Source organism: Dromiciops gliroides, chromosome 2, assembly GCF_019393635.1.
Source record: "Dromiciops gliroides isolate mDroGli1 chromosome 2, mDroGli1.pri, whole genome shotgun sequence".
NCBI classification, from domain to species: Eukaryota; Metazoa; Chordata; class Mammalia; order Microbiotheria; family Microbiotheriidae; genus Dromiciops; species Dromiciops gliroides.
Window position 1 is genome coordinate 137,756,096 of NC_057862.1, and position 16,195 is coordinate 137,772,290.

Below are 16,195 nucleotides of genomic sequence, written 5' to 3' on the forward strand. Positions count from 1 at the left end.
GGGCAATTTCATGAAAAAACAAGGTCATTGTAATTACCCTCTTTCTGGGTCACTTGCTAGGAGCCATACTTTTTCATGGGGAAGGGAACTTATTCAGGGACTCCGGCTTAGCTGTTTAACCACCTGCAAACTAGGGAATTCAACAGCTCGAGAAAATCAGCACCAACTTTGTTGGAGATTAGCACAGATGTCCTCAGAAGTGCCGAGAGGGAGCTCGGATTCAGACGTTTCCCCTCCTCAGCCGAGGGGTGTGGGGCCACCTGAGGTTCGAGAAACGAGTTCACTTATTCCTGGCGCAAAGTGCGTTCAGTTCAGGTCTCGGTCGGCCCCCGGATCTACCTCTCTGGCCCCGTAGGATAAACGCGCGGGGAGTGTAAACAGTGGGTTTAACACGCGCGTTACCCGCTCGCATTATTGCTTCTCAGCCCGCGAACTAAAACTGCTTTCGGTAGTTAATGTGAGCTTTTAGGTTCCCTCCCCCCACCCCCAGCCCCCAGGACTCGCCCATTGAATGCAGGGACCAGGAAAGCTGGGGTGGGGGGAGAACAGGTGCTATAGGGGCTTTGAGGCCAACTTGTTCTTTCCCAGAAGGAACATTCCTCCCAGCGAAACGAAGCCGCAGCGGTGGCAACTAGCCCCCTTCCTTCGTCTGGGGGCAGTAGCCCAGCTCTCAAAGCTGAGGGGCTTCCGGGGGAGGAAGGAAAGTAAAGTTTTCTCCTAAGGCAGAGATGAAGGGAACTCGGTCCACAGGCGCTTTTCCTCCACCACAGGGAGGAGCAGGAGCAGCTTTCCCGTCGCTGGAAATGGGACGGGAGCTCTCCCCGAGTCCGGCCCGGCTGCGCTGCCCGCCCCAGAGGCGGATTACACCACGCCGAGCAAGCAGCAGCCTGCACTGGACTGCCCCGGGAGAGAAGCTGCAGAAGGAGGGAGGGGGGACCCGAGTTCCAGAAAAGGATGGCGGGGGTGGTGTAGTGGGGCGGGGTCTCCTCCGGAAACCAATTAGAATAGCCCCCTCTGGCCAAGAGGCGTGGAGTCCTTCATAAAACAGGCGCTGGGAGCTGTCATCCTCCGAGGAGCATCCATCCGTCCCTGAGCTGGGACGCTGCAGACGTGGAGCAGGGTAGAAGGACGAGGAAGAGAGAAAGAGACAAGGGTCATGGCCACGACCAATGGAACCTTGGAGAACGGGCAGCCAGACAAGAAGATGCCTCCCTTGCCGCATCCCATCAGGAACCTGGAGGTCAAGCACACGAAGGTGAGTCCTAGGGTCTGTCCTAGTCGGCTGAGAGGAGCCAGTGGGCACTCAGCGCCCCACCGGGCAACCCCTTGCAGGGCGGGAGCAGCAATTAAGTGTCAGGAGGAAAAAGAAAACTCGCAGTGCTCCTTTCAAGCTCTCTGCTGTGGCTTCTGGACTCTCTGATCACATGTGACAGGCTCTCACCAACTTCTCTGCACCGCATCCCCCAGAAACCTTTCGTCTCCCCATGGAAGGGATGCTCGGTGAACCCGGGTGAGCGTCACTTAGTAGGTGAAACCAGCTTTGTATTCTCCAGGCATTCAAACCTCTCTTTAATAAGAAACTTGGGCAGTTCCCGAAAACGTATCAACAGCCACCCCGTGGTGTCCCCAGCTTCTTGGCTCAGGAGGTGGATGTTTCAAGTCAGATATGAAAAGAGGGACCTTGGCTGGAGGTGGTGGTGAGTCTCCAGCTTCTCATTAACATAAAAAGCCAGGGGATGTTCCTAACATCCCACAGGTAGCCAGTCCCTTTCTGGGTAGGCAGGTAGACGGGCAGACTTCCTCCTCCCTCCAAGGGCAGTTTACACGCTAATGATTCTGCCTGTCAATTATGAGACTTTTTCTGGTCTTCGACGTGTTGTTGCACTTCCCGCGGCTGCATGATCTGTCTGCCGCTTTTAACTAATAGCAGACATTGCCTGGTCGGTTGTGATTCAGAAGCTCTGTTAAATCTTATTGATCTTGTGGTGTGTGTTTAAAACTTCTTTTTAAGTTCACTGTTACATGGAACCGGGGTTATGTTTTTGTATGTTAAACAAAACCAGGCTTAGTGAGGTTTATTGAGCTATTTAGAGAACACAGAAGTACCAGTTCTTAGAAGACTGATAATATTTGAAATCTAAATAATTCTGAGTCTCCCGGAAACGTACTGTTTATGAGAAATGGGAAACAAAGAAGGAAACGTTTGTGTTTAATTTTTGCAGAATTTAACTATTAAAAATCCTAAAGAAATATATTTAAGATATATGTGTGTGTGTGTGCGTGTGTGTGTATAATCATATCTTATTGGTCAATGGTATGTTTCCCAAGCTGTCCTTCCATAACTTACAAAAGTGCCATATTTCAAAATTTACTAATAATTTTTAAAGACATCAGATCATGGCTTCTTGAAAATAGTAGCTGGTTTAAAGTGGCTATTAAGGGAGTCAAAAGATACCGCAGATTTTCTTGGGATCTCCATAAAACTTCACTTGTTCTTTAGCCAAAGAGAATCCATTTTTAGTGAGACACAATGGGCTTTCCTTTGTAAAACCGTAATCTCAGAAGGTATGACTATGAACTCCACAAGAAGGATGATTACAACAGGGGTTCTTAACTGTTTTGTGTCATGGACCCCCTTTGATAAGGAGGAGCCTATGAAGCCTTTCTCAATATAATGTTTTTAAATGCATAAAATTACATAAGATTACAAAGGAAAATAATTCTATTGATATACTATCAAAGTATTTTTAATAAGTTCACAGAGCCCAGATTTAGAACCCCTGAATTATATGGTGTAGGAAGCTATAAGACACAAAAGTTGTTTCATCCTCTGCTACAAGGTGTTGCCACAAGTTGGGCCTAGGGATACTTCTTGTAAGGAGTCCATGCTTAGTTAATGCCATGGAATTATACTAAATGTAAAACTTTAGAATGAGGTCTTTCTGGCACTTTCAGTAAGAAAGTGGGGTTTGAAAAGAAGATGCCTTTGAGTTTCTTATCAAAGCCTCTGATTTCATGAGGCCCAAGGGAGATCTATCTTATATCGAATTTCGCATTATAGTCACTAGTGTTGTAACATTAGCATGGGTCTTACAAGTCTTTGAAGGGTACAAGCATTTAGGAAATCATTGCTTGTTGTTTAAGTATGAATCTTTGCAAGCTTTGAGGTTTGCTCAATTCTTCCTTTCCACCCTCAATCTTCACTACTTACTATGTATGTGCATAGATTTTATTTTATTCATATCTATCAAGTACTACAGACATGGTATTTGTACTTTCCCCTCTCCAGTTCTGTTTTTGAAAGTAGCTATTCCACTCTTCTCAAATACTTTTTATTGAACAAAGAACTTTGCAGAGCATTTAGTGAGATGACTTACTTTATTATTCTCTTGGTACATAATTCTTGATGTCTATTATATATCTAACTATGCCTGACATTTAATTTAATGCTGTATTCAAAGGCCTTTATAAACAATAGAGCTGAGAACTTATAAAACCAAAAGGCCATTTCAAACTAACAAAAATAGTAGTTGCCTAATACCTTAAGTTTTATAAAGAGAAAAGCCAAAAATTTCTAGGCAATGAGAGAAATATGCTATTCTTTAGTTTTTTGGAGGTTTCATGCATATGTGTGTGCGTGTGTGTTTATAGATGCACATATATACTTACATAGATATATACATGATTCTAGTGAATATATATTCATTTGTGTGTATGTATGTGTGCACTACAGAAGCCAGAAGGCTGATTCCTGTAGCATTACTTGATTTTTAAAATATTTCTAGAACAATCAAGCTAGATATTAATATAGTTATCACTGGAAGTATTCAAGTAGAGGCTGGATGGGCACTGTCAGGGAGATGTTTTCAAGAGGGCTCTTGGATCAGATAGGGGATTGGACTAGTCAACTCTTAAGGTCCCTTCTAAAGCCCATTCTTAATTTCGGGACAGTTCCTACCTGGTTCGTAGTGACCCTCTAAAAAACCTAAATAGAATAATCTCTTTCTAGAAATCTGTGATTATACATGGACAAATAAAGTGGTATAATGGTAATTTTTTTCCTATATAGACATCATTAATGTGTTTTTGTGTACTATCTAAATTCACATGCAGCAAAAGATATTTGAGGATTATGGATGGAAAAGTCCAGACCTTAAATATTATCTGTACTGAATCTACTACACAAAACAGGGCTCCCTGATTCCCCATTTTCTCCCCTTCCCTGTTTTTAAAATGAGATTTCATTCTCTTCTTCCTATATTTTACTCCCATTCTCATTTACAGAGAAACCTATCTTTGAAGGGCCTCATTTGAAAAGTTTCTTTCTGAACAGGTGGGGGATTAATATTGATGTGGCAGTAGGGTGAGCTGGCCTCAGTATGTAATGGTGGGCACTCTTTGCTTTAAAAAGAGTGATATAAAGGAAAGAAAGCAATCAAGTTATGAGCTTGGAGATGAAGACAGGAAATAGGAGAGAGAAATAGGCAGGAACCAAGCATGGAACACCAAGTATAATTTTAAATGAAATGCCGAGAGGGGAAGGTAGACTGAAAGAAGAGCTCGATGTGGTTTGAGTGGCTAAATGCAAGCAGTTTTACACATGTTATTTTTTTAAATGCTTAGTGCTACAAGAGTAGACAACAATGCAATTAAGTTTGATTAGCTGCTTAAGAACATAGGATTATAGAATTAGAGCTAGAACAGACCTGATTTTTTTTTTAACCGATTTATAAAATCCTGTATCTTGGGGAAGATAAACTGGTTACCCGTTCATTTCTTTTCAAGTTTTAACTTTTGCTTCCTAGTAGTTCATGCTCTGTGATTCTGGGCTGCTTAAAGAGATTCCTTTCCAGATCCCAGAAGTAGCAGCCCTTTATTTTTTGGGTCCATTTCCCCCATTAACAATTCCCTCCAGGCAGCAGAGATAATATTTATGATTTCATGGTTCATTAATATACTAGTTTTATCTACTTTTTAAAAAGATACAATTTCCTCAGCTCTCTCTTATGTAAAGCACTCTACATGTGCATAACTTGCTTCAAAAAAAGAATTGTGGAATGTGTTTCAGCCGACCAGTTCTGGTGTTAGGGGAGAAGGCATGATGCTGTGAAGGAGTGAGAGGAATTGAGTTCAAATTCCAGCTCTCTTTCTGCCTATGTAACCCTGAGCAAGGGATTTAACCTCTGTGGGCCTCAGCTTCATCATTTGTAAAATAAATGTCATTGGACTAGATAACTTCTAAGACTCCTTCCAGCTCTAAACCTGTGATCATATCCACCAATTTTTTTTTTTAGTATTCACTAGCAGTAATGAAATTGTAAATTGAATATCTCTTCTATTTACAGTAACAGTCTGATTTTGAACGTTTGTTACCTATAAGCTATCTTTGCCCTTCTCCCACATTTTAAACTATAAAAATGCACTAAAAGCTCTTTGTCAGATTTGTTAAGAGATTGAAAACTCCTTGATATTTGTTAAGACATTGTAAGTTCCTTGAGGGCAGGAACTTTTTTCCTTTTTTTTTTTTTGTCTTTGTGTGCCCCATTCTGTGCCTTGCACAAAAGAACTTAATAAAGGTTTGTTGAATTGAATTGCTAAATAGTTTTACATAAAGAAAGTTTCTTCATTAAATCTAAATAAGAATGTAATTACATATATAATTTCATATTCTTTTTGAGTCATAAACTCTTAGACCTGCAAATAACCTTGAAGTCATCTAGGTTGTCACAAAATCTCAAAAGCAACCTTAGAGGCCAATCTAGCTTTTCCTGTGGTGGGCCAAGGATTTCTCCTACCAAATCCCCAATCAATGATTATCTAGCCTTCACATGCTCTTCTTTTTAGAGAACATGCATGCACCTATCTTAAAGTACCATTTTTCTATCCTTATTTCTCACTGTAACTGTGGAATATATATATTCTGTGTTACAACACATGAATATACCATATTGGATAAAAGATTAATCTTGTTATTGTCTCCTTGCCCCATGGGGGGGGGGGAGGGATTGACTTCAAACTGAAAGACGGTCTTTTGAGGAATCCTATGAGATGTTCTTTTGTTTTGACCCATGACTACTAATTTGAAGAATCTTAGAGAATGATGGGATTGGAAACATGGTGCCTATTTGCCTATTCTGACACAGGAATAGTCTTTTCAACTCTATGTAGATAGTAGATACTACATTAGGATATGGTAATTCTTTAGGGTCATTTTCTTACCGAAGCTTTGTGGTGTTGATAGAGCAAAGCCCTTTCTTATATTCCAGATTCAATTATATGGTAATACCTAATTTTATGATTTCCTTGGGAAATGTAGCATTCCACATTAGTGAGTTTTCCAGATAACTGAAAGGTTTTTTTCTTATTGGAGTAAGACATTTTTTTAAAAAAATTTAACCATTTTGAAAGACATTTCTAATATGACATACTTTCTAGAGAAAATTTCCAGAATATAATTTAATCTTGCCTTTGTGATTCAGGGTCATCATTATGAATATTAATTGTCTAGGAGCTATTTTGTGCATAAGACTGCTTGCCCTAAATGACCCTAACCAGCCTTTGGAGTTCTTGGGTGCATTTTTTCTGGCCTCTCCCATGCAACCAACTCTTAATTCTTGTTGCTACAGATCATCTATTTCTATCAGTCTAATTCTACTTTGCTGCTTCTAATATGTTATAGATTGTAAAACCAGAGAGTCATGTCAATGGACAGGATCCCTAAGATTCTCACCAACTCAAAGATTCAGTGCTCTAATATCTAAGCATGCTAGAATTGTATGTAAAAGAAGAGTAAGTAATCTCTGAGTTGGAGACTGAAGAAAATACCTATAAGTAAAATGTTTCATCATTAATGTATAAACTTTGTGACATCCATTTTGTCTGCTTTGAGGCCTGGAAAACTTACAAGTTAGAATGAGCATTAATCCTCATTACCCAATTGTTGCCTTTTATTAGTATATCCTATTTAAACAAATCCTATATGAAAAATGCAGATTTCTTTTTTTGTAATTGTTTGGAATACAAAATGATTTATTTTGTAAATAGATTCACTCATATGTTCCACTAAATAGCAAACTCTCATACTAAATTTCAGTTTATGTACAACTTTTCAGAAACATGCCTACAATGTAAAGTGAGTTGCACTTCTCATAAAGATTTAATCATATTTCATTGCTAGATATACAGAATTATGTATACATATATACACACACAAACACCTGTATTTCACAGCAGACTTTACCTTTTATCTGGGCGAGAGGATAAGGAGTAGAAAGGGGGAAGGAAAGAAGGGAACTAGAATCATTAAGTTTATAACAAAAATAAAACCTCTAGTTTAACCTTAATGCTTGTAACACTTTTTTCCTGGTTAGATATTTATCAACAATGAGTGGCATGAGTCCAAGAGTGGAAAAAAGTTTCCAACCTATAACCCTTCAACTGTAGAGAAAATATGTGACGTTGAAGAAGGAGACAAGGTAGGTCATTGGAATTCTTTTTTTTTTTTTTAAGATTTTTCCTAAGTGAAAGAATAATGAAGAAGTTTGCTACAAAATACAACTGGCTTAGGTCTGTGATAGTTAAACATTTTGACATGCTTGTTTAAACAGATTAGAGAGAATGGGATCAATTATGAGTAACTCCCCTTGAAATATGTGAGTCATTTTCATATATACATATATATGTATATGTATACATATACATACACACACGTGTGTGTGAGGAATCAGTAATCTTTTTAACATGGTTCGAAAAAAGTTTCTTATCAATTATTTGAAACTGAAAATATTAAAGAATGTGACTCCCCCCAACCAAAATATTTCCTGAATAAGTGAAGTGTTACTATTACTAGTGAGTTTTATAACAATAATAATAGCTAATATTTGCCTTAAGGTTTGGACAAAGCACTTCACATATATTATCTCATTTTCTCTTCACAAAAATCCTATGCAGTAGAACCTTTTATTATCTTCATTTTATATATGAGGAAACTGAGGTTGAGTGAGGTTTCAAGTGACTTTTCTAGAGTCACACAGCTAGTCTGAGGCAGGATATTAACTGAGCAAAATCTTCCTGACATCAAACCCAGCACTCTACTGCACTATCTAGTTTTATATAAAATATGAAGTTCTCAAAGCCAAAACGTTTAATATATTATATATTATGTACTAATATGAATATGTATATGTGCATACACATGTACACGCACAACATACAAACATATACATATACAGGACCAGACCTCTGATTTCATCAGTGTAGGAATCATCCAGAGAGGAACTTAACATATGCAGATCATTACCTTCTCTGCAAATTACAACCTTAAAGAATTTCTTAGGGCCCTGAGAGGTTATTTATTGTCTAGGTTAGAGTGAGTATGTGTCAGAGGCAGGACTTGATTCCTGATTCTGGGGCTGATTATCCGTGATGACAAATTGTGTGTGTGTGTGTGTCTCCTCTTCCACATAATAATATATGTATGCACACACATATACATGTATACACATACATATGTATATGTGTGTATGTACATATAGATATAGATGTCTATATCTTTATATCTATCTCAATCTCGGTGTGTGTGTGTATATCCCTGACCTACTTCTATCAGTCCAATTCTACTTTGCTGCTTCTAATATGCTATGTATATGTATATATACATACACACATCTCTAAATACATACACATGCCATGCATTCATTAAACTGTAACCAGTGTCACATTTGCTCATTTAAAAATGATTAGAGGCCAGATCACAGCTAGTGTCTTCTCTTTGAGGTTAGCTTCCATTTCTACTGTATCTATCTTATATGTATATATCTATTAGTATGTTTTCTCCTCCATTAGAATGTCACCTCCTTGAGGGCAAGGACTATGTTTTTGCCTTTACATCCTCAGCCTGGTGCCTGGCACATAGTAAGTGCTTAATAAATACTTCTTGACTGATTTAAAAGCCACCACCCAAAAAAATCCCCAATAACTCCAGAAAATTTACAAAACTAGATGGAAAAAGAATATTGAAATATTGTCCTGGCAAAGGAAAGTATTCTAACACCAAGGACAGAAGGAATAAGTATTTATTGGAGCCCAGAACTAGCCATATTAGACATATTATATACATATTTTATATACATAAAATGGGTGTATATGTACATACACACATGTCTATTTGAGGTATGTATACATGCATGTGTATGGGTACACACATGTGCATTTTATACATGCATACACATATTGTAGTATGGTACAATGTTGAAAAAGCCTGCCTCTGACACATGACCCTTGGTGTACTTCTGAACAAATTATAGCCTCTCAGTGTTGTTCTTGATCTGCACTGATGGAGGGAGTTCCCTCACTGGGGTCTCCTTCTATCAGTGAAATCAGAAGTCCAGCCTCCTCCAAAATAAATGACATCTCTCTCCAGATCTGTGGTATCTGGGATATATTGGATCTCCCAGTGTCATTTTCTGGCAACAACTCAGGCTGTGAAAGTGACCCCAAGTTCTCAATGGTTCCACCAGTGGAACACAAGCCCCAGCAGGCTCACTCACTAGCCTAAAAGAACTTCAAAAATAGGTTCAGGCTAAAAATAGACTGTGCATCTATTACCTGAGAACCAATGTTATAAGTTGGAGATGTGGTGCTCAGGTGGGATTTTTAAAAATGAAAACAATACTGAATCATAAAGAGCATTTTCTAAGTTGTTAAGAGGCTTGCAATCTGCACTGGTGGAAGGAGTATTCATACCAGTGAAATCATAAATCCCTGACCTGTTGAAGTATATACTTTTCAGAAGAAAAGAAAGTATTAGTGGTCAGGTGATATGTATTTCACAATTTGACCATTATTTTAATTAAATAATAATTTTAATTTCTATTAAAAATGTAAAAGCATGAGGAGGATTGGGGGGGGGGTGTCCAAGTAGTTGACATAATCAATTTATAATGCATAGAGGTAGGCTAATATTTGAAAAACATGCTGGATGAGGGTTCAAATCTTGCCTCTGACAATTACTATTTGTGTGACCATGAGTGTAGCCTTTCTGAACCTCAGTTTTCTCATTTGTAAGATGAAGACAATAACACCTGTGTTACTTCACATGATCATGAGGGGTTAATGTGGGGTGCATGGAAAGAGTACTGGACTTATAGTCAAGAGACCTGAGTTTGAATCCCATTGTGTGTTGGGCAAATCATTGGATTTCTCTAGGCCTCATTTTTCTCATCTGTAAATAAAAGTTTGGACCCTATTTATTCTTCTTCTATATTCTACAGTGTTTCATATGATAGTTTATTATTCTCTAGAATGTCAATGGCTTCTTACCTACCTGGTATAAAGTTCATGATTATTTCAACTACAACAATCCATTTTGCACAGGAGGGAGAAGAATCATTTAGTTTCACTTAAGAGGGAAATGCTAACTGGCTTGGGAGTGAGAAACCATATATACTTTGCCCCAAGGAAAACTATAACATTCTGGCCTTATTAATAATGTGTTACTGAAATCACCACCCCTGTAAGCTTATAATTTTATAACAGGATCAGATTTTAGGGTGAAGCAAATGAAGAGAAGGAAGGAGAAAGAGCTAGATCTCTGCCCCAAGTCATGTCCAGTTTATCTCTTCTTCAGCCAGCTAAATCACTCTGAATTCATTTGCATAAAAAGCTCAGTGCCTTCATGTGCCCACATCTGTGGGTCCTTGGATAGTCCTCTGCCATCTTCACTGCTGACCACACTTGTAACTAGTTAAGCTGTATTCAAACCACAGAGTTTTGCGTTCATCCGTTCCCAGCTGTTTCCTTTTCCTAACCTTGGCTTCCACATTTCCCTTCCCCCCCCCAAAAAAAAAGAAAAAAAATTATGGTAGAGCATCCTAAGGGAGGTCTTTTAGATGCTTAGTCTCACTTTTTTGATCACCATGGTCAAAATGTACCATTTTAAAAAATAGATAGAAGGAAAGCTTGTTCACTAGACCCAAGTTACACTGAAGTATGGACTTTCTGTTAGGCTACTGCTACATCTGTGCCTTGGGAGTTAGGAGAGGCCAGGACTACAATGGGTGGAGTAGAAGCAGCATATCTGGGCTGCCTGTTAGAGAATGGAGTATTGGAGATACAGTTGATGAGATATATAAATATAGGTGCTATTATTCTTTATAACATTAACTCTTTTTTTTTTCTTTTTGAGAAGAGAAAACTATCATTCTTGTTTGTTTGTTTTGTTTTTTAGTGAGGCAATTGGGGTTAAGTGACTTGCCCAGGGTCACACAGCTAGTAAGTGTTAAGTGTCTGAGGCTGGAGGTACTCCTGACTCCAGGACCAGTGCTCTATCCACTGCATCACCTAGCTGCCCCTTATCATTCTTCTTCTTCTTCTTCTTCTTCTTCTTCTTCTTCTTCTTCTTCTTCTTCTTCTTCTTCTTCTTCTTCTTCGCAGGGCAATGTGACTTGCCCAGGGTCGCACAGCTAGTGTCAAGTATCTGAGCCCAGATTTGAACTCAGGTCCTCCTGAATCCAGGGCCAGTGCTTTATGCACTGTGCCACCTAGCTGCCCTGCCCCTATCATTCTTTTTTTGTTTGTTTTCTGTTTTTTTTATGGGGCAATGGGGGTTAAGTGACTTGCCCAGGGTCACACAGCTAGTAAGTGTCAAGTGCCTGAGGCCGGATTTGAACTCAGGCACTCCTGACTCCAGGGCCGGTGCTCTATCCACTTCGCCATCTAGCTTCCCCCCCCCCCCCAATCATTCTTAAATGTGTCTCCTCTTAGTAGGCATTTCCCACTCCCTGCCCCACCTCCCACTTCCATCATAGGATATTGAATTTTCCAAAACAGCTAGTTCTGAGTTTTAATAAGGATATCATTTCTCCTGTCCTTGGTGTTAGAATACGTTTCTTTGCCAGGGCAATATTTTAATATTCTTTTTCCATGTAGGTTTGTAAACCACATAGAGTTGTTAGGGTTTTTTTTTTTTCCTTGATGGTATCTATAAAACTGTGATCTACCCTGTGATGGTTTTTTAAATGTGCCACTCTGAGCAAATGAAATATTTTTACATTTTGGTCACAGCAGGGAAAAATATGGATGGAAGGTGATTTGAAAAAAAAAAAAAAAAGAATCAACCTGGTCTTCTGACTCTCTACCCCACCCCTTCTGCCATCACTGTCATAGTTCTTCTGATTTCCTATTCTGTGCCCTATCCATAAAACATAATTTGGGCAGTTCTTTTGGTAACAGCCTGGCTGTTGCTGTGTTTAGAAACATTGGAAAAGGTACAAAAATTAAGTTTAGAATTCTCTGTGCAAGTGTTTTTTTAAATTGTGCATGTGTATGTGTGTGTTTTAAAATGTTCTCTGGAACCTGAAGATGTTGTTTTGGCCCCTTAGCCTGATATCGATAAGGCAGTGGAGGCCGCAAAAGCAGCATTCCAGAGGGGATCCCTATGGAGACAAATGGATGCCCTGAGCAGAGGCAGGCTTCTTCACAAACTGGCAGACCTCATGGAGAGGGACAGGATCACTTTGGCAGTAAGTGAAATGCACAATGGACAATAATAAAACTGCAAAGAGTTGAGTGATTATTTAATTCTCTCCTGCCATTTAGCCTATCAAGAAAGAAAAAATGGGTACTATTTTCAGCTCCGATTAAGCTCTGTTTAGGTTTTTGATGGCTGTTTGGCTCCGGGAAGACCTCGGTATCCATAGAATCCTTTTTTTTTTTCCATTTATGTCAGATTTTTTTAAGTTCAACTTTTTTTTTGGCAGGGCAATGAAAGTTAATTGACTTTACCAGGGTCACACAGCTAGTAAGTGTCAAGCGTCTGAGACCAGATTTGAACTCAGGTCCTCCTGAATCCAGGGCTGGTGCTTTATCCACTGCACCACCTAGCTGCTGCCTAAGCTCAAATTCTTAACCAAGAAAACACTGAAAGCTAATTCAGATAAGCAAACCAGCTCTTAAATCCAAAGGCATCCTCAGGTCATCCTGAGGCAGGATGATAGAGTAGAAAGGGGCCCCGGGCCTCAAACTGGGAGGCCTGGGTTTGAAGCCTTCCTTAGACATCTATTAGCTGAGTTATTCTGGACAAATCACTTTACCTCGTAGTCCCTTGGTTTTATTCTATTTAAAATAGTGATATCAACAGGCTATCCACCTGGAGAGTTATTGTTAAGAAAGCACTTGCAATACTATACAAATTGAGATAGAGACAGAGATTATCCAAGGGGCTCCAGGAAATGCTAGAGTTATCTTTGTCTCTATTCATTCTATCATCAGTCAGAGAGTCAACAAGTTTTAGCAAGTTTATCCTTTGCTACCTACTGTGTGTCAGGAACTATGCTAACACATTGATTATCTTTGACAACTGAGACCCAATTTGAATTTTATGGTTTTTGTTCAGTCATGTCTGACTCTGCATGACCCCATTTAGGGTTTTCTTTGTAAAGATACTGGAGTGGTTTGCCATTTCCTTCTCCAGCTCATTTTACACATGGGGAAACTGAGGCCAACAAGATTAAGTCACTTGCCCAGAATCACACAGATAGTAAATGTCTGAGGCCAGATTTGACTTCAGGAAAATGAGTCTTCCTGATTCTAGTTGTGCACTCTATCCACTGGGCCACCTAGCTTCCCTCCCCCCTTTTAAATAGTTACCACAAATTTTAGCCACAAATTACATGGTAAGATACTTCATAAGACTGTCTCCCTTCTGGCTAATGAGTTGAAAAAATGTAATCTCCTCTCTCTAGTTTGATCCTATACCTGGTGGGGTGAAAGGTAGACTATATATCATTTTCTAGGTATTTATGCAAAGACAAAGACAATATAAACTCTCTCTTTTTTTCCTTAAACGCGTTCCTTTGGGGTAGTGGTTCTTAAAAAACACTCTTCTCATCTAATTCATGGGCATTTTACTGGGAGTTTTGCTATCAGGAAAGCAATAGGCTGTGTCCCCGCAGAAACTGGAGTCTTTCACTTCTGAATGTGTTCATCTGGCAAGTTCATCCCGAGTGGGAGTGAGGGTGAGTGCCCTACCAAAGTAAGCATTTCTTACCATTAGGCCTCTGGTTTCTTCCTGCAAAGAAGGCCAGTTTCAACTCTTAAGCTGCCAAACTGGCTTTTTAAAACATCTCTGTTTTAACCAAGATGATCTCATATGTCTGACATCTCAACGTGGGCTAATAACTTGGTTATAGACTCTACCATAGGTACCCCCCACCCTCGGTGTTAACATAAACATCTTCTTAGAGAACAGCAGTGCAAAGATAACCTTTGTTTTCCATCCTTTCTGTTGTTCTCACAAAACTGTGTTTTGATAATAAAAGGAATATTGAGGAACTCATACCAAGAAGGAAGAGAGTTACTTTGCCATTAGGGTCATATTGCCCACAAGAAATAAGAGCTATCCATTTGCCATGACATGAAAGGGGACAAGAGAATTACTGGCAAGTATGGCAAAAACCACATCATAGGGAAATGCCTATCAAACTCTACCTTGATATGGTTTTTCTGACGGCAGCATTTTCACACAGTGAAGTGCTTCTTTTAGTCTTGTTAGCATTTCGGTTTTAGTGGTTTTGACAGAGCTGTTTACCCATTTCTGGTGTAAAATGTTCAGAAACAGATGTGGGTGCATCTGGTGTCCCTGGAATTCTCTCCATTACTGATGTGCTTTAATCACAGAGTGTAGCTTTTTGTGGTTTCAACTTCTGGGTCCTCCCTCAGAGCTGCTTTTCTAAAACTCTTTTTCAACCTGCTGTTCCATCTTTGGACCTCACCCATATAGGCTACTTCGTAACAAGTCATGTGGCAAAGTTGATGATGTCAACAGTTTTCTTCTTGTATTAAAAAAAATTATTTTGTATATCGTGAGTTTGGGTTCTAATAATTTAGAAGGTAGCTTTTTTGTTTAGGTTAGTTTTTTTGGTTGTTTTTTGTGTTTGCTTTTTAGAAAATTCATAACTAAAATCTTAAAGGGAATAAAACTTAGACACAGTAGTAGTTAACCTATGAACAACCAATACAGCAATAGCAAAAAGAAATGCAAAGGATGTTTAATCTATAGGCAAAACCTGATGTATTGGCTTCACTGTCTGTGACAGTGGATTAGGAGACTATGCTGTCCAAATCCATGGTGGACAAAACAAAGCTGGCAAACTCAGATGCTAATCTAAGAGGCAAAATTTCCAAGGGTTAATAGACTGCTATGTTCTGTCTAAGATTTGGATAGGGAGTGGATTTCAAGCACTGGGAACAGCCCATGCAAACACAAGGAAGCAGGAGGTGGAACATTGAGTCCAGAGAAGAAGCCAGTAGGCTAGTTTGCATGGAATTTATAGTACATGAAGGGCAGTAAAAGGAAATCTATCTGGAAAGGTAGGCAGGAACTATCATTCCTGAGGTTCACCTTGAAAAGCAAAAATTTCAAACAAAATTTGCATCAACGTGAGGCCGCAGTGCGGTCTGGTGGATGGCACTTGAGAATTAGAAACAGCAGATGGGAGGGTGAGTCCCAGCTGCAACCCTGACTTGCTTACCTCGTGACTCTCAGCAGGCAAGCTCTGTCTCTTTTGCCTCAGCCTCCTTATCTATCAACAAAAATCTGTGGAGTTCCCCAAAGAGGTATTTTGAGAATTATTGATATCCATCTATAAAGTGTTGTGTCCCTTAAAAAAAGGGGGGGGGGCAGCTAGGTGGCGCAGTGGATAGAGCATCGGCCCTGGAGTCAGGAGGACCTGAGTTCAAATTAGGCCTCAGACACTTAACACTTACTAGCTGTGTGACCCTGGGCAAGTCACTTAACCCTCATGGCCCCGCAAACCAAAACCAAAATAAAACAAAACAAACAAAAAAAGCATGGAATGATGGAAAGAACACAGGATTTGGAATTGGGAGGCCTACAGTTGAGTCCTAGATCTTCTATTTAGTAGTTGTGAGACTGTGAGAAAAATCACTTAATCTTCCTGAGCCAAACCTCAGTTTAACCCTTCTATAAAATGGAATGAATAATACTTAACACTGCCTATATCACAGGGTTGTTTTCATAAAAGTGCTTTGTCAACTGCAGAGCATTCTGTAAACGTGAGAGATGATTATTAGGAAGTACCAGACATTTAATGTCGTGACTCTATTAGTATCTTACCATTTACAGAAGAGGAGACTCAGACTTTGAAGAGGCCCAGGTATTGCGTCTCAGTCCTTT

General features: G+C 39.4%; 1 protein-coding gene across 1 annotated transcript in view; it reads left to right on the forward strand.

Moving 5' to 3' along the window:
• Positions 1–1,110: 1,110 nt before the first annotated feature.
• Positions 1,111–16,195, forward strand: part of ALDH1A3 (aldehyde dehydrogenase 1 family member A3) — a 57,002-nt gene continuing 41,917 nt past the window's right edge. The window contains exons 1-3 of the mRNA XM_043985094.1: positions 1,111–1,255; positions 7,371–7,475; positions 12,381–12,521. Coding sequence (XP_043841029.1) covers positions 1,157–1,255; positions 7,371–7,475; positions 12,381–12,521 — 345 coding nt within the window. The 5' untranslated portion in view covers positions 1,111–1,156. The remainder of the gene's footprint in view (positions 1,256–7,370; positions 7,476–12,380; positions 12,522–16,195) is intronic.